Below are 25,525 nucleotides of genomic sequence, written 5' to 3' on the forward strand. Positions count from 1 at the left end.
GAGCTGCTTAGAATGATCTTTTAGACAAACTATTAATAATTCTACCCCTTGCTTTTCTGTAACTTCTACTGGTTGTCCCTTTGGATCTTTTAGCGTAAGTATAAACTGCTTATACATGACAAACTTTCAGCTACTCAAAGACAGCAATTGTATGCAGTTTTAACCTTTGGAAATTCTGTCTTTTGAGATGAGATTCCTGGCTATTGGCTATGTGACAATTCTTTCTTCCTGTGGGTACTGAGAGTCTTTTGCATCTCACTGAGATATTTTCATTGGTCTTTTTTCTTTCTTTCTTTTTTTCCCTTTTTTAATGAAACAGGGTCTTGCTCTTTCACCCAGGCTGGAATGCAGTGGTACAATGACAGCTCACTGCAACCTCGAACTCCTGGGCTCTAGTGATCCTCCCACCTCACCCTCCCAAGAAGCTAGGACTAGAGGTGGTCACCACCACACTCAGCTAATTTATTTTTATTTTTTTGTAGAGAGGGGGTCTTGTTATGTTGCACAGGCCCGTCTGTGCTGAAGTGATCGTCCCCTCACCTTGGTCTCCCAAAGTGCTGGAATTACAGGCTTGAGCCACCACTCCCAGCCATTTTCTTCAAAGTCTTTATGTCTAGTTTTATGCCATGTCCAATTATAATTGATTGTTATTAGTGAATATACAAAGGCCAATTCTCAATGTCCCAAATAAAGAAGGAAATTTGCAATTGAGTGTCATTACTGTTAGTCAATGTAAAAGAAGACACAGGTCAAATCATTCTGTGGAAGTATGATGGGGATATGTACTCCATAGTTCTACTATGATAAACCTTTTTTGCCTGCCATCCTGAGATATTTGCATCTTGGAGTTCTGAATCTTTTACTCATTGGCTTACAAAAAGCACAATCAATTAATTCAGTGAAGACTTTGCAAGAAGAAGAAAGTGTCCCTTAACTTTTGATCAAAAATTCCCTTAAATATTAGCTGAATTTTTAATTTAGTTCTCATTCCAGCCATTTTTATTATCACATGGTTTCAAAGTTATTTATCATTTTGTTTTTCCTCTCCTGAATATATTTGTGGTTATCTATTAATATTTTACTATTGTTTGCTTGAACCCAGAACTGAACATAAAACCAGTCATTGTTAGCATGATAGCGGCAAAGCAGATCTAACCTCTCCCTTATTCTAGGCATTATTAATATAGCTGAAGATCGTGTTAGCTCATTTTTGGTAGATAAACACCAGAACTGACTCACAATAAGGTCAATAAATAGGCACTGAAAACCTACAGGTCTAAATTGTTAATATCATCTTCTCTCTCCCAAACTATTGCAATAGCATCCTACCTATTTTCTGTGGTTCCATTCTTATCCAAGCTCTCCAATCTATTTTCCATAAAGCAGCAAAGATGACCTTTTAATGTGTTATCAGATTATATCTCTCCTCTGTTTTGGCCATTGCCTATCTCCTCCTTTCACTACCTGTCACTCTTTTGTAATATAATCTTTGTCCATATAGATTCTTCTCTCTTCTATATTGGTTCTTCTTCATCTCCTTCATATTGTCTGTTCCTTTTTCAGGATTTTGATACTTGCCTTCCCCTTCCTGCCTGAAATACCTTTTCCAGATATTCATGTGTTTTTTTTCCCCCCACATTAATAATGTCTTTCCTTAGAGACATATTTAGAGTGAACTTTCTTAATTATCCTATGTATAATATTAATAACACCTTGGTACCCCATCACTGTCCGTATCACTCACTATACCTTTCTCCTATTTAATTTCTTTACGGGAATTTTTCCTATTAGTTCTTACATTATTTCTTTTCTTGTTAAATTTTCAGCCTTCTCTACTAGAATGTGAGTTTCACAAAGATAGGGATTTTGTCTGTCTTGTTCAGTCTTGTATCCTTAGAGCCTAGAACAATATCTAGTAGGCACTGAATAAATAGCAGTGCCTATTAAATTAGCAGATGAGTAAATTATACTAAAAGACCCTTGGAATTTATTATGTCACTAGAACTGGGAATGAGAGTTTTTTAAAATGGCTTTTATCTCTGTAATCTCTATCCCAAATACACAGTATCTTTCATGAATTATATAGGCTATGTCTACTTGAAACTTTTTATCTATAGCTATGATATTTTTTAGAGGACATGCTAAACCATAAATGAGACAAATGCAGCATGTTGGGTTTTACAGAATCCCATTTTAAAAAACAGTCAATTCTTCCAGGGTTATTCTGGAACAAATAAGGTTCCTGGGGCCAGGTTGAAATAGTTCTTCCTGAATTTAAGCATTAAATAAAAATAGCTCTAGGCCAGCAAAGGCACTGTCAGCCAGTGCATCTCAGAATTACCATAGAGGACCAAATAGAGAGGTATATAAGCTAGGTGGTGTTTTTTTTTTTTTTTTTTGAAAACCTTTAGAAAACCTCTTGAAGCAAATTCTGTCAGGCCTAAGTGCTGACTGAAAATAGGTGACATGAGTCTGACCAGCCTGATTGAAGACACTGACTATTCAAAGATTTTATCTTTTAAATTTCTTTTTCTTTACTTTTTTTTTCTCTTTTTCTTTTCCTCTATTTTTTAGAAGGTATTTCTATTTAGTTCAAAAATCCCCTGAACTAATCTAAGATAATTGCTACTGCTTTAACTCAAGACTTCAGAATGTTCAAATAAGCCAAAAATGGGTCTGAGTATTGAAAAACATTAGAATGTTCAGATTAGAGAATCCAAATTATTCATATTTTATTTGGGCATTTCTTTGACCAAAATTACTATAACTGGAAGCACAGTTTATGCCTCACTTAACCCAAGCAAAGAATTAAACAAGTAAATCCATTTCATTCATTTAAAAAATAGGCATCCCTTGCTTTACAGCAAGCAGTATGCTAGGTCCTGTATGTATGAAACATCAAATAGAATAAACATCTCTTTTCTTTGTTCTTATGGAACAGATGATCTTATAGTTTTTTTATACAAACACATAAAAATCATAATCCCCAAATATGCAAGTACTGAAAAGGAAGAGATTGTCACTTAAAACCATCTTTATCCCTGAAATAGATAATTTGGATGGTTCTGGCATACCCCAGAGCCACAGGCAGGTTAAGGACATGCTGTAAGCGTAGTCACCAACCTGATCACATTACTGAGAGTTAACCACGCTCTCTGACAAATTTCAGTGTTAACACGAATGAGAATTAGAATAGAAAGAATTATTTTCCAAACGCTGGAAAACAAAAATATTGTGATTGACACTCATATTAAATAAATATTACTAAATATAAAACTTGACAAATTTTCAAAGAAATCTGTGGTTAACTTGACTAATGGTTAACGAAATAGGATTTTCCCAAAGGACTAAAATAAACAAAAGACAGTATACAGCACTTAACTCTTTTTCATTCTCACAATTATTTGCATATGGTTTATTTTACACATGACATACTGTCACTATGTGGGACCTGGTAAGCCCATAAGATTTATTTAAAATCAAATACAGTAGGAATTTTCCCCTACATTCTGCATCTCACTATGCTTGCTTGGGTGCTCAGTGAATGCAATCATCTCTCCACTTTATATTCAGAATAGACCTGTATTTGAACCAGTGAGATAAGAAAAGAGCTGGTTTTTTGCTGACAAATTACACAAATGACTACAAAGGGGCAGTTCCGCAGATGCTCTTGCTAAGAAACAAAATAATCTTTACCATAAACAAACATATTTTACAGTAGTATTACTGTGAAAGAAATTTATCTCTACTAAAAAAAAACAATAGGGTGAACATTCATTCACAATTTCTCATGGGCATATAACACAATAGGATGTCTTTGTGTATTATTTTATAATAATAAAGAAATTCAATATATATGATTAATTTTCTATGAAGAAAGATGTATCATTGTTGAAAATAATAATGCCTTGGTTTAGTTTAGTCAGCTTAGCTTACTGAGAATGGAATAACTTTCATGGCATTGTTTAGATTACAAAACACAAAACACTTTGATAGACATTGCTTATTCCTTAGCCAATGCTTAAGTGTAAAAATATTTTTCAATAAATATGTTTCTAATATGAATGAAATAACATTTAACTGACCTAATAAATTAGCTAATTCATTCTTTAATCTCTAATACACTGAGATACATATTTATTCTCATATCTCCAGGATTTGCTGAACCTGGCTGCTTAGTTGATGTCTTAATTTTATATCACTCCAGGAATTGCTGACAATTATAGATACCTATTAACATTTTCTTTACCTTTAAAATAAAAATAACAAAGCTCACTAAATTCTCCCACTCCACCGCCACCGACATGGAGAAATTAAGTTGTCTTCTGATTAATTACACATCTAATACCACCAGTGCACAGCTGATAAGAGTCAACATGGGTTCCCACACAGAGGTGTCTCCATTATCATCATGACTTCCCCAGGGACCAATACAATGTGCAAATACATAATTTAAAATGATAATGGAGGATTCATAATCCATTTCTCTTTTTCAATTGCAGTAGGCCAGTCAGAATTAATATTATCAGGCACTTGTTTTCTGTAACTCTTTTGTTTTCATTTTCCTTTGTAAGTTCTTAGGCAGTATTAACTGGCAGTTACAAAGTTCTGTGCGATTTACCACAATGCCACCAAGGAGTGTATTTGTATAAGCTTATCAATGACAGACACTCTCTGTTCAACAGTATATCATCCTCTTAGCAGAAGGAACAAACTGTCACCTTTCCAATAAAATGGATTCAACCCAATGGAGGATAATGGGGTCAAAGTAGAGAAAAAAAATGATTTTTTGTTGTTGTTTTTAAAGCAATACAGCTTACATCAAAAGCATCTGAAAATAATTCAGAAGCCAGAAACAAGACGTACTAATACAGGTCTAGGAAAGAGCTCATTGTAGCTCCAGCACTGGATTTCCTCTCGTCTCACCTTCATGTTGTCTGATACGTTGAAAAACATTGCTACAGGAGGCAGCCCTCTCATTATTCTTCCAATATTTCCCTCTCATTATTCTTCCAATTCTCCCAAAGTTCTCTACATGAGAGAGAGAACTTTGCCAAGCCTCATCTCTACTGAGAACAAACAATATTTTACTTGCCCATGTGCAACAATCTGGACCACACAATCTCGAGGTTATTTTTAATTCTAAGATTTATAAACTTAGGGAAATATGTTTTTTTCTGTGTAGAAGAGATATAAATATTCCTAACTTTAATAAACCTAGTTAAATATTATTCTTATTAAGTCTATAAGTTTTGATAGAAATATATTAGTAAATTTAGGATGCTGACAAATATATGCTGGAAATGCAAAAGGAATGTTTTTTTTTCAAAAAATCTTTAACTATTTCATAGTATGTTAATGAATTAATAGCTGCTTTCTGGCTTATTATAATATTAATAATAAATCATGATATTTGTATATGACATATTATACATGCATTATCTCTTCTGATCTCAGTGTCCTGTCAAGCTGTTCTATTAAGAGCTCTATCACATCAGTCAGGAAACAGACTCATATCAATGACTTTGTCATATATATGACCCTTTACTGTGAATCCTATTTAATGACCAGGCCACTGGTCCTCTTTGTGTCTTTCTGTCTCATTTCTTACCTATACTTTCCAGTTTAATTAAGCATGTGACCAAAAAAATGGCAAAATAAGAAAAATAATATGTGTCATTAAGTACAACTCACAGAGACACAAAACATAATAACAGGAAAGGAGATGAAAATGATCCTGTTAATCCTTGTGCATGCTAACAAGTCAAAACAATCTTGGATATTTCTTTGCTATCAGAAGGCAGCAATATCACTATTATTAAGACATACTACTGTGTATGATCTAAGCAGATACTGTACATGATTTTGTGTTTCACCTGTAGGGGTAAAGGGAAAACTTCCCTTCTGCCCTGCGAAGATTGGCTGAAATGAACTGACAATAGAAAGATTAACAGGAGAAAAGGCATGCAAATTTATTTACATGTTTCGAGGAAAATCACAGTAGAGTGATTACCCAACACCCAGTGATGTTTGAAATCTTATATACTTTCTTCATAGGGGAGGCAGAGATGGGGGAATGCAGGCAATTTTGAGGAGTAGTACATGATTTTTTAGGAGAATTGAATGGATCCAAAGGGCAGACAGTACTTTGTAAATGATTCTCTTTGGAAACCTAATGGGAACAGATAATAGCAAGGGACAATACTCTGAGCTCTGAGGTATATGACAACAAATTGTGGGAAGTTGCAGGGTGAAACTTCACTGTGAACAAAGTTTGTCTTATTATGCAAATAAAGTTTTCCAGGTAATCTTTTGGAGCTGCCCTCAGAAGAACAGATGACAAGTCTTTCTGGGCATGGTGACAACTTTGAGTCTTTTCCATTTTTGGTGGTTAATCTTTCCTGATCATTTGATGAGATTCCTGTGAAGTGGGGGGGTTCAGACAATTGCATTTCTTTTGGAAGAAATTTCCTCAGTCAGAAAGGGAATTTCCAGAGAGAACCCTTCCCTGCACTTGGGAGGGAAGAAATAAGAGAAAATTGGAAAGCCTTTGTTTCTGAGGCAGATTCTAAGGCCTTCTAATTTCCTTTAATTCAAAAGTGCTTAGCATGCCAAAGCATCACACTTTGGAGTATTGTTCTCTGATCTCCACACCAATAAAGAACAACTCACATTTCATAAAAGGAAACCCATTTGAAATAAATATTATCATAATACACTTCTCCAAATGTTAAATACTTATAAAGAAGTTAGAATAATTACTGGCCACAGTCCAAAAAAAATTATCATGATGCAGAAACCCCCATTAAATAGGGTGTTCTGCATAATAGAGCAGGTGAATTTAAATCTTTTAGTTTTTGTTGTTATCGTTTAAACATGGAGATTAAATGAAAGCAATTTATAAAGAGCCAACAAATGTCAGGAAAGTTGCTTATAAATTAAAAATAGATAAATTTTAGACCCCATTGTCTCCTTCCAATTGCTACCTATGTACATATTTGGAGGATAATATATCCTTAAAGAATCATTTAAAATTAGAACAATAACATGGATTTTGACATAATAGAGATTGAAATACTGATTTTTTTCACATATATATTCAAAAATAGGTATAGTAATTACGATTGCCCCCAAATTATTTCACATATTCTATGATAAAAGTTTAGAGTTTCTTAAAGTTGATTAATTTCATATTGACAAAAAATTAATTTACTGAATTTTAAAGGTTTTTTTTTTGAAAGCTCAGCTAATGAGTTTAGGTAAAAGTTTTCTCACTGATACCATATATGAAATGAGGATAGTGAGAAATATTCAGTTTTCTTTGTTGTTAAATATAGACATAATTGTTACTATTTGCACATAAAATAGTCACAGAAATATATAAAGATGTGGTAGAGTGAAAAATATGTAAAATTTTTTTCTTATTGATGTGCTTTTGTAGCTACTCTCTTCAAGAGGTTGAATCTAGTTTTCCACACCTTGAATCTAATCTTGGCCCATTGGATTTGTTATACTTGCCAATGACACTGTAGCAGGTATAACATTAGAGGCTTGCAAAGTGCTTATGAATTGGAGTTTTCCCCTTTTCTTGCTTCACATAAAACCACTGCAACCATAACTACATGAAAGAGCCTGGGCTACCCTGCTTGATGTTAAGAGACATGACCAAATCATTCCCATTGCCTTTGCTAACAAGGAGTCAATCACTAGCAATGTGAGTGAGGCCAGATTACACCATCCAAGCCTACCCTGCCAAGCTTCATGGGACTGCAGAGATTAGCTGAGCCAGCTGAGACCAGAAGAACAATCAAGCTAACCCCCAGAATTGTAAGAAATACATGCTATTTTACTTAAAGCAAATAAATTTGGGGATGATTTGTTATGGTACAAAACTAACTAATGCAATATATAATCTTCATGCATATTGTGCATAAAGTGGATTGAAGTTTTGTAGTTTCTCCAGCCTTGAAACACACATCCACAAATGTACAAACACTCTTTCCCAAATTTTTGTTTTTTCCAAGCTATCTGCCATTCTTTCTCTTTCCCTTTCTAGGCTCAACTTCTCAGAAAACAAATTTTACAATAATTGTCTAAATATTCTCCTCTACTAAGCAATTCACTATTTACTGTCATAACATTGATGTTTCTACTACTTCATTAAAGGTAACTATTATTATCACTAAAAGATTTTTTGGTACTAATCTCCTGTAAACTTCCAAATACATTGCCGCTGCTGACTCACTCCCTTTCTGAAGATGTTCTGTTGTTACTCTTTCCTGGACTTCTCCTACACTCATAACTCACCGTTCTATTCTTTTCAACCTATACTTTCTCTTTCCCCTTAAAAAAAAACACATGCAACTCAGAATTTCTATCTTGCCTTGTAACTCAGTATTATATATATATATAATTCTTGGTGATTATTTCCCTTTTCACAGATTCAAATATCATGCAAGCAATAATGGATCCCAATTTTACTTTTAGCTCAGTCATAATCTCTAAATTTTAGATATCTGACCTGAGTGGGTTACAAACATCAGAAGCTCAACATGTACATTATATTGAGCTCGTTATTTCCCTAATCTAAACCTGCACCTTCCCCTTTATTCAGAGTCCAAGTAAATAGCAAGAATACCTACCTGCACCTACAAGCAAAGTGAGAAACTTAACTATTTTCTCTAACAATAAATATTTGATAAATTAACACATCCTGTATATTTTATTGCCAATATACATTTGAATATGTCACGTGTTATTAATGGTTTTCCCTGCAGTCTTATTTTAGGCCCTTGTCATATGTTGTTCAAGCATTCAAATTACTATGCATAGTATGCTTAGTTCCCGTACACTCATGACCAGATTCCCTTATTAACATCTTACCTAAGTATGCTACATGGAGCAATATTGATATTTTATTTTTATCTAATGTAGGAGAGGAAAAATAATTTTTTCTGTACCCATAATAGTTCTTAACTAGAACTCCTCATAAAAAAAGACAGATTAATAAGAGAAAAACTATTAACAGTTTATTAACATGTATATTCCCTGTATATATATTGGCAATAACTCAGAGAAATAAGTAAATCTCTAGAGTAAATCTCAAAGAAAAAAGTTTAAAACTTCAGGCTTAAATACCAATGTTTTCTAAAAAAAAAAAAAGGATGTGAGGAAAGGCCCATTTAAGACAAGATGACCAGGTAAAGGACCTTAAACAAAGGTAAGATTTTCCATCAGTATTAAGTCAATGCCTATTTTATTAAGAATCTCTAGTGTTTTACCCCTCCTCTTCTTCCTGGTGCAGAGGAAAACACCTTTACAAATTAATATTTCTTTTATAAATGTAAATTGCTCTTACAAAAGGACATCTTTGCAGACTACTCACTCCCCTGTCTACAGTTTTTCAAAATAAGCAACTCAAAATAACCAGTATGCTAAAGAGGCATAGTTTGGGGTGGCATATTCTGATCCCCTATTGTCATATTTGGGCCTTATTATTAACATATGTACTTTATTCAGATTTCCTTAGCTTTTATGTAATGTTCTTTCCCCGTTACAGTATCCTATCCAGTAGACTGAATTACATTTAGTTGTCATGCTTCCTTAGTCTCCTCTTTCTGTGAGTTTTCTAAACTTTAATGACTTTGAAAGTTTTGAGGAGTACTGGTCAGGTGTTTTATAAATGTCCCTTATTTGAGATTTGTCTGATCATATTTTTCTAATGATTAGACTGGGGTTATAGGTTTTGGGGAATAAAACCAGAGAGGTGAGGTGTCCTTCTCATCATGTCATATCAATGGCAAGTACTACCAACATGACTTATCTCTGCTGATGTTGACCTGGATCATCATGTCACCAAGGTAGTGTTTACCAGGTTCCTCCACTGTGAAATTACTGTTTTCTTCTCCTTTCTCATTCTATACTCTTTGGAAACAAAGCACTACGAACAGCCAATATTTAAGGAGAGGAGCATTACACATCATCCTCCTTAAGGATGAAGTATTTACATAAATTGAAATTTATTTGCATAGAAATTTATCTATTTTTCTGATTGATTACTTATTTAATCTTTTATTTATATCATTATGGATTTATGAGTATTTATTTTGTCTTTTGGGCTATAACCCAATACTTATTTATTTATCTTTTTGCTCAAATTGTTATAGTTTTGGGCATAAGGAACTCTCCCCCATTGGCTCCTGTGACCCCTTTGACACACTATACTCCTCTACCCATTGTGTTGCTGTACTTTCCTTTTTTCTTTTTCTTTTTCTTTTTTGGTTGTTTATTTTAGCACTTCCTTACTTTCTGGAACTATAGGATACTCTAGAGTAATTTATATACATTTCCTAGCTCAGTCCTAGAATCAGTCATTTCTCCAAATAGCCCTGGTTCCTTTAAGTAAAAAAAAATGATACTAGGTATCAAGATCTTGGCACTTTGTGTGCTGGTTTCTACAGAGATACATTACTTCTAATCCTTTTCAGCTGTCAGAGTAATAAAATAGATGTGAGCATATCTAAGCAAGTATGTATACATATCTATAAATATTTTTATATGTAACCACCTGTATCTATGTTAAGCTAAATATGAATTCATACTGAAGTCTCCAACTATAATGCATTACCACATGGAGCATTCTAAGCTTGCTCCCTTGTTTATTTGTAACTTCCCACTCCAACAATGAGAAACCTGGTCCCTACCATCTGCCTTCCATTGACTTAATTGTTTGATTCTAGTATACACGTACACTGGAACTGCTAACATGGAAAACAATTTTATTAACTAGAGTACAGTATTTAATTACAGTATCATTTGCTTTAGGTTGCAGACTCCTTTCCAAAGTTATTTAAGTCACTTTCCCCCCCAACTCCCCTAAGTGAGGTTGCTTCATCTTGGTAATACACTTAGATTCTTTTTCATATTCTGCATTCTATCCTGGGATGCTATGATCTCCTACTACTATTTTTTTAATTTACATACATTAAGGTTGACTGTGTGCTGTGAAGTTCTAGTTGGTTTGATTATTTGGATGTATAATGTCTTGTATTCATCATTACAGTATCATACAAAGTAGTTTCACCACCCTAAAAAATGTTCTTTGCTTCAATTACCCATTCAGCAATGCCCTTGACCCTAGCCCCTGGCAATCACTGATATGTTTATAGTCTCTATGGTTTTTCCCTTTCCAGAATATCATATGAATGCAATCAAATACTACGTAGTCTGTTTAGACTAGCTTCTTTCAGTTAACAATATGTAAATAGGATCTATCCATGTGTCTGTGTGGTATGCTTATTCATCCTTTTTATCACTGAATAATATTTCATCATATGGATAATCTATGAGGTGTTTATCTCTTTACTTATTGAAGGGCATTTTTATTGTTTCCAGTCTTTGGTTATCATTAATATAGGTCCTATAAAGATTTATATGCTATATAGAGTGGCTGTACCATTTTGTAATCTCACCATCAAGGACTGGAGAGTTTCTACCACTCTGCATCCTCACCAGAATTTTGTATTGTTTTATTAATTTTTATTTGTTTGGATTTTAGCCATTTTGATATGTATAGTGATATCCCATTTTTGTTATAATTGTGAATCCATTTTTATATAAGGCTTCATGCCCCTGTAAAATTTGTCAACCTTTCATTACTACCAGTAGCCAGTTTTCAAACATAGGGTTATGTAAGAGTTCTTTTGTATTTCTTACTAAAACAACTGGAGATAATCCATTAATTAAAAAATGAATAAATACAACAAATTTGGAATAAACCCTGGTCTTTTTTATTTCTTCAATTTTGTTGGTTCAAACAGCAGTAACAACATCAAAAGTACCCATGACCTACAGCTTAATAACCCTCATTTTCTGTAACAGTCATCAGGGCAATGTGCCCTATAATGTTATACTGATATTCAGCTAAAAGCAATGACTAGAGAAAACTCAAGAATAAAATATCAAATAATAAAATGACGACGTGAATATAGAATGTATTAAATAAGTAACAAGAGCAGAATAGGGTCTCTACCTTCAGAAAAATATGATAAAATAAAAGGATGAAGGTGAAAGTATTTGAATATAATCATCCTTGATAACTGATCCTTTCAAATATCTAATCAATTTTATTTTAAGCAGATATCTACAGCATAGAAGAAACTCACCTGTTTAAAATAAGTAAGTGATATATAATATTTGCTCCATATTAAATGTAGGTATGATGATTAAAGATTAGATCCCATTTGACAATTGTAAACGTTCTTTGTTTTTAACTTTTCTTTCTGCTTTGCCTACAAAATTTGAAGTACCACTTACCTCCAACTCAGCCTAGTTATTTCTATCTTCCAACATTTTATCTCCTTCACAGAAAGAACAGCAACTTGATTACCCTGTGAGCTGAAAGTTTAGCAATGATGTACCCCACCTCAGGGTGAGTATTTTTATCTTTCCATAACCAGTATACTATCTCCTTTGGAGTGACTATTTGAGAAAATAGTGTTGGAACAGTACAAGAGAATAAAACTCGGGGGTGTTAGACTATCATCCTCTTTCCATCTAGCATTGTCATATTAATAATTAAAAACACTGGACACCCTGTTAAATTTAAATTTGAGATAAAATGAAATAAAATATTTCATGGAACATATCAGAACTAAAATTCAAATTCAAACCTAACTGGGCATCCCTTATTTCATCTTGCAACCCTACTTCTGTCTTCATCAGTTAGTTTATAAGTTCAAGAGGAGAATGACATTGAGAAGATAAAAGACTGAGATCAGTAGGGAAGATGGTAAAAGAGAGGAAAAGCCTAACATAGAATAAAATATCTGAAGACTCTTTATTTCTTTTTAAAGTAACCATAATATTGGTGAACCATGGTTTTAATTTAAGTTTTAATATCTTTGAAATTTCTTGTCTTTTAATGTCACAAATGTCTCTACCAACATTTTATAGAGGTCTCATTCTGCCACTCATGTCTCTTTTTAAACCTGTTTGTTTTTTTCCTCTAAGCAGTGTGTTCAACATATAATACTACTAATAAATAAATATTTGGTTTGTTGTTTTTGCAGTTATTTAGTCACTAGTATTGTAATAAGAAAGAGGCTTTTACATATCTTTTAAAAGCATTTAGATAAATGAAAGTATGTTATAGATATCATATTCAACACATAACATGCAATTTATACGACTGAAATGCTAAATTTATCTCTTCATATAAAGAAATTCCTTTGGAATCCCAGTAAGATTTCAGAGAACAATCTGATTGTAAATTCAGAATGACCTTTTCAGTTTTAAGGAGGACTCATATATCAAACATAGTTGAAGTTACTCTGGTGGTACTTTATAAATAGCAAATTATCTATAAAGGCAAAGAATAATTGTCATAAAATTATAATGTAAACAGTGATTTTGAAAGAAATTTATATTTACTTGTATTTGGGTTTGTTCTTCTATCTGCCAATTTTTTAAGGCAATATACAGTTTTCTTCATGATACACAATACGGGAAAAGTTTAGTTGTTACAGGAATGTGTTTAGTTCTTTGAAACAAAGAAATTTAGCATGATCAATTAAATATTTTTGTTGCATACTAGTATAACATAATATAAAAGTTAAGGCTATTTGTGGTCATATGTAAATAATATGCATGTTCTATAACTTTATATAGCTATATATACTATACACATGTTCATAAATGTATGTCCTGTATGTCTTGCACATGTATAATCCTTATATATGCATATGATACATATATGTATTTATACTCAATATTTTCATAAAATACTGAATGGTCATATATACAAAAATGAGGGTTTTTTTGGTTTTTAAGATTATATTTAGTACACTTAAAACATTAAAAATATGTCCATAACTAAAAGCAACCTTTTATTCTGATATTATTTATTTCAGAGGCTCTCTCACCACACATACTTCTTAAATTTTACTCATAATACAGGCACTGAGATAAATCTAATAAAGCTGTAGATGTTAAATGCATAGCATTTAAATAATAACTACAATTTAATTCTAGATAATTTAAAACAAATAATCTCTGACATTAATTTTTAGTATTATGATATTAGTATTCCAAAGACTATCAACTGCTTTTGCAGAATAAAGTATCTCATTTTAGATCCACGATATAGAATAATAAGACAGAACCAAACAGTCAGGGATGATGAAACAATCAAGAAAAATACATTGTGTTAGAGATATCTTTAAATTATGCCACATATATAATAAAGCCAAGATAATTCTGTTTTTATATGGTGATATTTAGCATTGTAATCAAAAAATTTTATAATTACCTGCTATAAATAATATTTATACAAACATATTTAATATGTAAAATATATATATATATAATTTCCACATCTAAAGGCTAGATTTAGACTCTAGATGAAAATCAATGAGGTGAATACTTATTTTATTAACATTTTTACTTTACCTTATTATATTGAATTCTATAGGAATTTTTGCAATGCTAATAGAGGTTTAAAGGTTTCTTTGTTTTTTTATTGTTGAAAAGTATAAATACTGATATAAATTTAAATTATATTTCCATAAGATATTTTGTAACAGAGACCTTAATATATTTTTGTTATTTGATATTAAGAAAATCAAATAATTAATTAGGTAGGTGTTTTACCTGAAAGACATCCAGTGATTGACAGAAACAGAATTAGTTTCCAAGAGGAAGCCATTCTTAATTTCCTGTGTCCTGGTGTGTTTAACAGCTCTGATATTTCTTCATTAAAGAGTGCCCTGTTGAGATAGATAATAGTTTTCAAAAACAGGAAAAACAAACAACAAACAAAAAAACACAAACCAAAGCAAAAATCTCCTAATAACATAATAAATAACTTTTAGTGCAAAGGTCAAATTAATATATACTTGGATATTGACAGCAATGATAGTGTTTTGTTAGAACTCATTTAATTAACAACACAAAAACTTAGGAAAAGTCATAAACTTTACCTATCACATTTATTTATATTGAATGCTCTCAGATAGTAAGAATATCAGATTCTAATGGCGATGATTTTTCCTCACAGGGAATGTATAATAGCTACATTTATTACATTAGACAAATTATTGGACTAGAAAAATAGAGAAACCAGCTACATTAATATATACTCCTTATAGTTTCCTCCTTTGGTGAGTTATTTTTCTTAGCATCTTTTTCTAGCTGGAACCTAAGGGAAACAAGGATTTTCATGAATATTTAATATTTTTGTCTAATGCCATTTTTATAACAATAACCAGGATAGCACATTAATATCCTTTGGTTTCTTTTTATACCCTGAAAGATACAAAGAATATGAAAAGAATATAAAATTCTGACACTGAACTTCCTGTAAGAACTTGACAAATATTTATTGGAAATTCCTATAATACACAAGTAGCTTCAGAGTTTTCAGGTGTCAGTTGTGTTCTTCTTGGCCAAAAGCAGTTCAGCTGAGAAATAATTGTACAGTGTGATTTTTAAATAATAATTATTTTCTTGCTTACCTGGTCCTTCCTTATGGAATTAGAAGTCTAGTTTATCTCTATCTTTTAGAAAACATCTTAAAAATATAAACAAACATTTTTCCCCTAGCTAGGTTATAATTTATTTTAATTAATTAATTTATTTTTTATTTCAGCATATTATGTGGGTACAAAAGTTTAGGTTACATATATTTAGTATAGTCATATCAAAGAAAGGAATTTCTTATTAGTTATTCTACCTGAATAAAGTTATTTACATTTTGTTTATATTTTTAACTCTAAGCCTTGGTAGTCTATTTTAATTTCATGGTTAGGGATCACTAATAAAGAAGAAAGTTAAGATTTAATAATGGTTAATTGATTCATAACCACCCCTCATCATAAAAGAAACTTTTCATAATCTTTTTTATTTCCTGAGTAAATATCAGAAATAAATACAACTTGAAGCACAAAAAAGTTGATTATGTTCATTTGTTAATTTTTATGGTTTAAAACCCTGCTTTTTACCAGCAAGGAAAAGAAGATTATCAACACATCAAGCATAATAATTGGAGAGGCCTCAAGTTGCTAGACACACAATTATGAGTCATGAGAACTGCATATTTGAATTAGCAAATTTTCAATCCATAATAAAATTGGCCTTTCTTGCATTGTGAGTTCTCAGAAGGTAATATAGTTTTGGCTTACTTGTTTTGATGAGCTTCTGCTCAGTCTTATACCCGCCAAAATGGTACCTCCCCTTTCTGTTTATAATGTCCTGATGTCCTTGGTTGTCTTAAACATTCTTCATCAACAAATGCAAATGTCATTGCAGCACTTATGGGTGTACAATGGGAATGTCAAAGAGAAATGCCATGTACAGGCACATATGTACGTGCACATATGCAGAAGTTAAACACAGGAGAAAAGCCAAATAAGAAGGATACTGTAAGGGCAATATAGGTATTGAGCTATCAAAAGAATTGATTCATGAGGATGGCAGGAATTGGAAATAATAGAGAAGGATCTTCAGCAAACTTTCAAGAAGTCATTGGTCTCAGACAAAAAGCTTATTTTTGAGTGGAACAGTGCAGGGATCTTGACAATGATCACATGGATAAATAAATCAGTGTCAAAAAATGATGGAAACTATAAAGAAACTTACACAAAGTAAAGGGATCCTGAGTGAGCACAAGATAGAAGGTCAACTTTAGTAGGGGTTCTTGGAAGACATTTCTGATAAAATGACATGTAGGCTATTATGAAATAATCTTTCTGTATATGATCCGGACACATTTTGTCTATTCCCAAATGTAAATGGTGCACTGAATTTGATTACTAAAAGAGTCCATTTTTATTATGTTAAAGTGTTTTCTAAGAGAAGAAATGTGTGTATGTGTGTATGTGTCTATATTTATTTTCAAGCATCAATGCTTGGTCCTTAGGGCTTAAACACATGAAAAATAATAGTTCTTAAAAACCATTTTTTAAGGGTTCTAAATTACATTCTTCCTTTTTGATTTCCTTCCTTGTTTCTTCTTTATTTCTTTTTTCTTTTTTTTAAATATTAGGTTTTATTAGTGTTTTTAATTAACACATCATAGTTGTATACATTTATAGGGTACAATGTGATACATGATGTGGTATGATCAAATCAAGCTAATTAAGATATTCATAACCTTGCTTACCTATCATTTTTTATTGTGAGACAGTTGGTATTTATTCTCTAAGTTATGTTGAAATATATATAATGCTGGAGGACCTTATGCTAAGTGAAATAATCCTTTCCTGAGTATAGTAAAAAGTAAATGATCTTTATGATTCTGAAATGTGTAAACTTTTTCACATGCTTTTCTTGAAAACATAATTATCCCATGACCTTAATAAAATCCTTCTATCAAAGTAATAAAACAATGTAATTAATCACACATATATAAAGTTCCTACTAGATGTCAGGTTAAGTTATAACTGGTGAATAAATGTTACCAAAGGTAATCAGAATGATGTGTATTTAGAAATTCCGTAATGAAGAATAACAGTTGTACATTAAACCATTATGCATCAAGAAATTAAAAAGCCACAAATCGTAATTTGGAAAATTGTTAATCAGATGCATTTTTAAAAATCTCACATTTTAAAAATAATTTAAAAATTATTTCAAGGCTTAGAATGTATACATATTATTACCCAAGATATTCAAAAAGCACTATATGAAATGACATATTTCTTTGCATTTTCCCTGAATTATTGCAAATATTTGCAAGTAAAGAACAAAAAGTAGAACACTGTGTTAGCATTCAGTCATAAATTATAAAGAATAAATACATTGTGAAGTTGATTGTACAGACAAGTACTTAAAACATCACACCTTAATAGAACTAAGCATCTGTTATTAATATTAATATGTAATATAAATCAAGTAATAGTGTGTTACCACTTGATTAGAAGTTAGTCTTTCTCTTAAAAATGCATGTAGGAAACTGTCTTATTAATGGTGTGTGTATGTGCAAATTGAGAGAGACATAACAGAGAGAGAGACAGAGAGAGAGAGAGAGAGAGAGAGAGAGAGAGAGATTTCTATGTTCTAAGATAAGTGCTGACCTCTCTCTCCTGCTCCATACATTTTGGCCCCCATAGGCTATTTTCTTCACAGCACTCAGAATTATATTTTAAAACATATCAGGCTACATCACATCTCTGTTTCAGTTATTATTCTTAGATAAAATCCAAAATCGTTATATAGTCTAAAAGGCCATATGCTATCCTGTCCCTGCCTAAATTTCTGATTTCATCTTCTAACGTTCTAGAGTCTTCTGTTCTCACAGTATTGGCTTTCTTGCTGCTCCTCAAATATGCCAAGCATTCCTCTTGTCCTCTACCTGACACCTCCAACATCAGTTTTTCGACACTTTAGAGCTTTGAATCATTGCAAATTGTTCCTCCTAGAAGCCTTTCTTGATCACTCTCCTTAAAATAGCAACCCCCCTCTTGTCAGCCCTGTCATTGATTTTCCTTACATTTTCCCTGCCTTATTTTTCTTCTTAGTAATTATCAGTTCCTGAGGTTGCACTAATCTATTTACTTATTAATTATCTTTTTCTCCTACTGGAATGTCATATCCATGACAGTAAATATTTTTGTCTTATTTATATTTGTAGAACCAGCATCTAAAACAGTGACTGGTATTTAAAAGGTATTCTCAATTAATATTTTTTGGACAATAACTATTGAATAAGTTGGAGCCTTTGGGATGTAAATTATCTGGAATGACATAACACAAAAAGAAGAAGTCACTATTTCTTAGATTTCATAATACAGCCATGGACCACATAACAATGTTTTGGTCAACGACAGACCCTATAAATGATAGTGGTCCCAGAGGATCATAATGCCATATTTTACTGTATATTTTCTATGTTTAGATGCACAAATACTTTCCATTGTGTTATAACTGCCTACAATATTCAGTACAGTAACATGCTGTATAAGTTTGTAGACTGAGAGAAATAAGCTGTACCATATAGCCTAGGTGTGTAGTATGCTATACCATCTAGCTTTGTGTAAGTACACTCTGTGATGTTTGTGCAATGATGCAATCACTGAAAGCGGCCATTCTCAGAATGTATCTAGTGGTTAATCAACACATGACTATACTAGTAACATCTATCATTTAGGAAATAAATGGCAAGTATTAGGTTAAGCACTTTACCCACACAACGTTAGGACATTTATTATTGATGAAAATAACTTGTCCAGGTCACACAGCTAGTAAAAGACAGAACTAGGATAAGAATACTGTTAACCATTAAGCTACATCATCTCACAGGATTCCACAGCAATCCCTATAAGAGTCTCTAGAAGCCCTCTTTTCTAACACAATTGGGATTGGTACTGCATTAATAAAAAATCATTAAAATGTAATTTATACACACATAGTTTAATGTTACCATCTAACCAATATGGTTTAACTCTATATACTTTGGCTAAACTTATTGTTTAGGGATGAGATCTTTCTCTGATTATGAAGATTTTGGTGAAGAAATCCTTTATTGTATCTCAGAATCATATGAATTTTTACTATATAAATCATATTTGTGTTGCAACATAGGAAATTTAAAAAATTTTTAAAGTGATATAAGAACATGTGAAGTGGTCTGAAAGCAGCATCCTTGAAGGCTTTTATTATTTTTATACAGTTATCTTATATATACCTAACATTATAGAACTTTCTAAGTCAGTCATATTCTTACTGAGTTTGTCCAAGGCATTTGGGCATTCAGCTTTTTTTAATTATTATTACTAGAGCCAAATGTTCTCATTCTTGGTACCCTCGTATACCTGTGATCTCAAAAATGCTTTTTTAAATTACATAATTACAACAATACAGGCAACCTACAGAAACAGATTTGGGACAAATACAACTGAATTATGGTAGGCAGGCAACTTACAAAGTAGCAGTGAGTAAACTAGAGATCAACCTCCTTAACTATGAACATCTTGTTCTATTTCCATTTATGGATGTAATAAAAAATGTTAGTTATTCTGATAAATGAGAACAGTAGAGATTGAGAAAAAAATGTTTCTACTCCAATTTGCATTTGATAGGGCTACAATGTGATGAACTTGGATGTAAATTTTAGTGACGAGAACAAAAAGATGAAATATTTTTTTTTCTGTGGATCTTATTCTTCATCCCAACCATAACTCTTTGCTAAGACTGGAGCTAGTGGCACTTTTGCTTGGAAGATACCCTTTAAGTGCTGAGTGAGATCAGGCTAGGGCATATAGAAAATAAAATAAAATAAGCTTTTTAGGGGAGTTGTGTTCTAGATGTCCTTGAAATTATCTTGCCCAATGCACCTGGGCAAAACAATGGATAATAAAATGTGACAGAAGATATAGGAGAAATAAAAAAGAATGTGCTTGTCTTTTTTATATCTGTTATTATGTATCCCATGAGGACCAAGCAATAGTTTCAGGAGGTAGATAGACAGAATTTTGGCTTTCAAATGTAACCAGATTGAGTTATGATATTGTGTATCAGAAAATAAATGACAGTTTTGTTTCCTGAACAAAATGCTATGAGATGTAATTGTAAGATGAGCTCACAGTATTTACATGGTCTGGAGGTACTCTTTAACATGGTTTTCTATAGTGTGTGAAGCATAGTGAAGGTCTGTTTTTCCTCATTGTTGTAAAACTAAGAACTTCTTTTGACCTTAAAAGAACCTGCCATGGTAGAAGAGGGTTAAGCAAGAATTTAAGATGGAGCAACACTAGTTTTCTGAGACTTCCAAGCAAACATTATAATTTTATTTAAAACATAAGGGTAGAGAAAAATTTGGTTCAAGATTGTTTACTGTTCAGTAGTGGAGACTGGAACCAGAGGAAAAAAGACAATTAGTCTAGGAATCTGGTGTCAAAAATTATCCATGATTCCCACTCCCTGGTGACTGACATTAGGACAGGGTGAAGACAGAACTGGGGCTCATTCCAACTGCCACCTTCTTTCAGGTAAGTTCTGACAGATCTTGTGCTCTGTTTGGATCCTGAGTACCATTCCATAGTTGGGTGACAGCAGATGTCCTTTTCTGCTAAGTTGGGAACTGAACATCAAGACTAAACTTCCTTCTTAAAGTAAATCAGAATATCTTACAAAATATCTTTAAATGCCTACATTCAATAGTTAAGAAGAAGAAAAAAAACCTTATTGGATATAAAAGGTAGGTAAGAGTGTCAAGGTGGGAACTAAAGGCAATTTTAACTGTTAGGTCATTTCCCAAATTGCAATGAACTTCAAATTGATGTTCATGGCTGCTTTGAGAGTGGAGAACCAAAAACAAAGCCTAGGGCCATACAGGTGGGAGTTCAAATAGGATAATCCATATGTCTGGGATCCCAAAGGGCTAACTCTCCAGAGAGATACTCTACCCAGAGAACAGTAAAATAAAATTTTCAGTCTTAAACTATAGGGATGGATGAAAAGATAGAAGGAAACTTCATAGTGAAAAAAATTCATAGTCAACATTCACAAACCATACAGGACAAAATATAATTATGAGTAAAAGTCAATAGATATAATTAATGTCAGAATCTGGTGTGCAAAGACTTCAGATATTTGACTTTTCAGATACAGATAATAATATATATGTATAAAATCTGTTTTTAAAAATAAAGGAGGCCAGGCAGCTCACTCCTGTAATCCTAGGACTCTGGGAGGCTAAGGTGGAAGGACCGCCCCTTGAGCTTAGGAGTTAAAGACCAAAACAAATTGAAATCATCCCATGCTAATAGAGAACAAGAAATTGTGTTAAAATGTGTATACTGCCCATAGTGATTTACAGATTCAACACAATTCCCAGCAAAATACTAATGTCATTTTTCACAGATCTAGAAAAAATTATCCTAAACTTCATATGGAACCAAAAAGCAGCCTGAACAGCCAAAGAAATCCTAAGGAAAAAGAACAAATCTTGGGGCATCACATTATCTGACTTCACATTGTACTACGGTTATAGTAACCAAAACAGCATAGTACTGGTATAAAGCTAGACACATAGACCAATGGAAGAGAATAGAGAACCCAGAAATAAAGCCATATACCTACAACCAACTAATTTTCATCAAGGCAATCAAAACCATACACTGAGGAAAGGATGCTCTATTCAATAAATGGTGCTGGTATAATTGGATTGCCACATGTAGAAGAATGGATTTGTATTGTATCTCTCACCATTTACAAAAATTAACTCAAGATGGATTAAAGACTTAAATGGAAGAACTGATACCAGGTATAGAATTTAGAAATTCTAGAAGAAAACATAGGATAATCTCTTTTGGACATTGACTTACACAAAGAATTTATGACTAAGACTCCCAAAAGGAAATACAGCAACAACAAAAATAAATAAATGGGACTTAATTAAACTAAAAAGTCTCTGCATGGCAAAGGAAGTAATCAACTGAGTAAATAGACAACCTACAGAATGAGAGAAAATATTTGTATGCTATACATCCAATAAAGGGATGATAATCAGAATGTATATAAAACTCAGAAAAATCAGCAAGAAAAAAATCAAACAACCCCATTCAAAAAGTGGACAAAGGACATGAACAGAAACTTTTCAAAAGAAGATAGACTAATGGCCAAGAAACATATGAAAAATGTGTAACATCTCTAATCATCACGGAAATGCAAATAAAAACCACAGTGAGATATCACTTAACACCAGTGAACATGGTTTTTATCAAAAAGTCCCAAAACATCAAATGTTGGGTGGATGTGGAGAGACAAGAACATCATACGCTACTGGTGGGACTGCAAACTAGTACAACCTCTATGGAAAATAGTATGGAGATTCCTCAATGAACTAAAAGTTGATCTACCATTTGATTCAGCAATCTCACTACTGGGTATTTACCTAAAGGAAAAGAAGTCATTTTATCAAAAAGACACCTGCATACAAATGTTTATAGCAGCACAATTCACAATTACAATGATGTGGACATAACCTAAGTGCCCATCAATACATGAGTGGATTAATAAAATGTGGTATATGTATACAATGGAGTAGTACTCGGCCACAGAAAATGGTGAACTAATACTTCTTGTACTATTCTGGATGGAGCTGGAGCCCATTCTTCTAACTGAAATGTCACAAGAATGGAAAAACAAACACCACATGTAGTCACCATGCAATAGATAATAATCAATCAAAACTTATGCACACATATGGAAGTAACACTCATCAGGTATTGGGCAAGTAGGAGGGGGAAAGAAGGTATAAGTAAACTCACACCCAACCAGTGCAGTGTGCACTGTCTTGGGGATGGGCACACCTGGGGCATAAATTGCAAAGACAATTTATGTAACCAAAGCATTTGTACCCCTGTAATACTCTGAAATTAAAAAGTAAAGAAAAGAATAGCACCCTGAGCATGATGGCTCACACCTGTAATCCCAGCAATTTGGGAGGCTGTGGCAGGAGGCTCACTTGAGCCCAGGTGTTTAAGATTACAGTAAGGTATGATGATGATGATGTTGTACTCCAGCCTGGGTGACAGAGCAAGCAAGATCTTGTCTACGAATAAATAAATATATAAGTAAGCAACAAAAAAAGTTACTTGAACTATAATTCTGTCCTTTTGGCATCATCCTGTGAAGCAATGTAAAGGATGATTCTTTAACTTCAATCAGGTTCTTACCAAAACTGTTCCTCATGTGGACATTGCTCTAAACCATATTTTGATCCTAAAATGCATTTGTAATTTCCTTTTGAAACTATTCCTGGGATAACTAAGGGATTTTGTATTTAAAGAAAACAGTGGCTTTATTAATGTTTACCCTTATCCCTTAATGAGATATTTGTTTATTTTTCTTCATAAGTCCCATGGATTTTTATAGAAGAAAAATATTGATTATACAGAATTTTCATATGTGTTTATATTTTCAAAGTAAGTAAATGATGAGGAATCAATTTTCAAAAAAAATGTCAAAAAACAATAGATGTTGGCAAGGATGCTGTGAAAAGCAAATGCTTACACACTGTTGGTGGGAATGTAAACTAGTAGTAATACAACTACTACGGAAAGCAGTATGGAGATTCCTCAAAGAACTAGTAATAGACCTACCATTCCATCCAGCCATGCCACTATTGGTTATCTCCCTGAAGGAAAAGAAGAAATTTTGTAAAAAAGACACCTACACCTGATTGTTTATCGCAGCACAATTCACAATTGCAAAAATATGGAACCAACCTCTGTGCCTGTCCGTGGATAAGTGGATAAAGGAAAGGTGGTGTATATACACCATGGTGTGCTACTCAGCTATAAAAAGCAATGACATAATGTGTTTTGCAGCAACTTGGATGGAACTGGAGGTCATAATCCTAAGTGAAGTATATCAGGAATGGAAAAACAAACACCACATATTCTTACCTATAAGTAGAAGCTAAATGAAGGGTATATATGGTCATAAAGTAGTATAATGGACATTGAAAACAAAGAAGGGTAACTGAGGGAAGGGGGTAAAAATCTACCTGTCAGGTACAATGTACAATATTCTGGTGACAGGCACATTGAAAATCCTGACTTCAGCCTGAAACAATTCATACAAAAAACACTCATATCTCCTAAAGTTTTTTGAAATAAAAAAGAGACCACAAAAAGAAAAAAATGCAAAAAAAAAAAAAGATAGAAAGGAAATTATTTAGAAAGCAGCCCAGAAAGGCAAAGGAAAATAGATGTAAATCATGAACAGAATGTAAATGGAATGGATGATATAGTGAGAATGTCTTAATATGTGTAATCATATTTCTGGAAAGAGAAAGAGAATGGGATAAAGCAATATGTAAAGAGACACATAATTATTAAAACATTCCAAGCTAATGAAAGTTATCAATTTTGAGATTCAGAAAGACCCAAAAAAACGCCAAAAGAATGAACATTAGGTGCATCATAGTAAAAATGCAGAACATCAAAAATCTAAAAACAAAGAAAAATAGAAATGAACTATAAACGTGGGAAAATAAGACTCTCATTTGTCTTCTTGATAGCAAGGATGGGATACAAAAAATCAGAAAAGAATTATCAATATTTAAAAGCAGATAAGGAGCCTTTAATTTGAGGTTGTCTCTGTAACCTGAGCGGTTATATAAGCAAACTGAAACTTGGTAACATTTTTTGTAATTGATTTAAAAAAAAATTAGTCTCAACCAATTACAAACAGCCAGCCAGGTGATTAGTCATATAACTATGGACCTCCTATCAGACCATATTTACATAAGGCAAATGTCTCATCACACCATATCCAAATATGGCAGCGCCCTAGCTGTAGCCAATCAGTAATTTCTCATCTTTGCTTCCATGTTCAACCTATAAAAGCCCACTGCTCACAGTGGCTAGAGCACAGCTCTGTGCATCTCTTTGAATTTTGAGAGCTGCCTGATTCATGAATTATTCTTTGTTCAAATAAACTCTGTTAAATTTGTCTAGTTTTTCTTTTAAGCATCTACAATTCCAGACCTACTGAAAATTGCTTTAAAGGACAAGATGAA

General features: G+C 32.7%; 1 protein-coding gene across 3 annotated transcripts in view; it reads right to left on the bottom strand.

Annotated features, from left to right (window-relative positions):
- The window catches only part of CNTN5 (contactin 5), a 1,109,255-nt gene that overhangs the window by 655,915 nt on the left and 427,815 nt on the right, over nucleotides 1–25,525 (bottom strand). For all 3 annotated transcript variants that reach the window (XM_045556882.1, XM_045556883.1, XM_045556884.1), the window contains one exon: nucleotides 14,650–14,765. In XM_045556882.1, the coding sequence (XP_045412838.1) occupies nucleotides 14,650–14,704 (55 nt within the window). In that variant the 5' untranslated portion in view covers nucleotides 14,705–14,765. Of the gene's footprint in view, nucleotides 1–14,649; nucleotides 14,766–25,525 lie in introns of those variants that run through there.

The sequence above is a fragment of the Lemur catta genome, chromosome 7, assembly GCF_020740605.2.
Source record: "Lemur catta isolate mLemCat1 chromosome 7, mLemCat1.pri, whole genome shotgun sequence".
Classification (NCBI taxonomy): Eukaryota; Metazoa; Chordata; class Mammalia; order Primates; family Lemuridae; genus Lemur; species Lemur catta.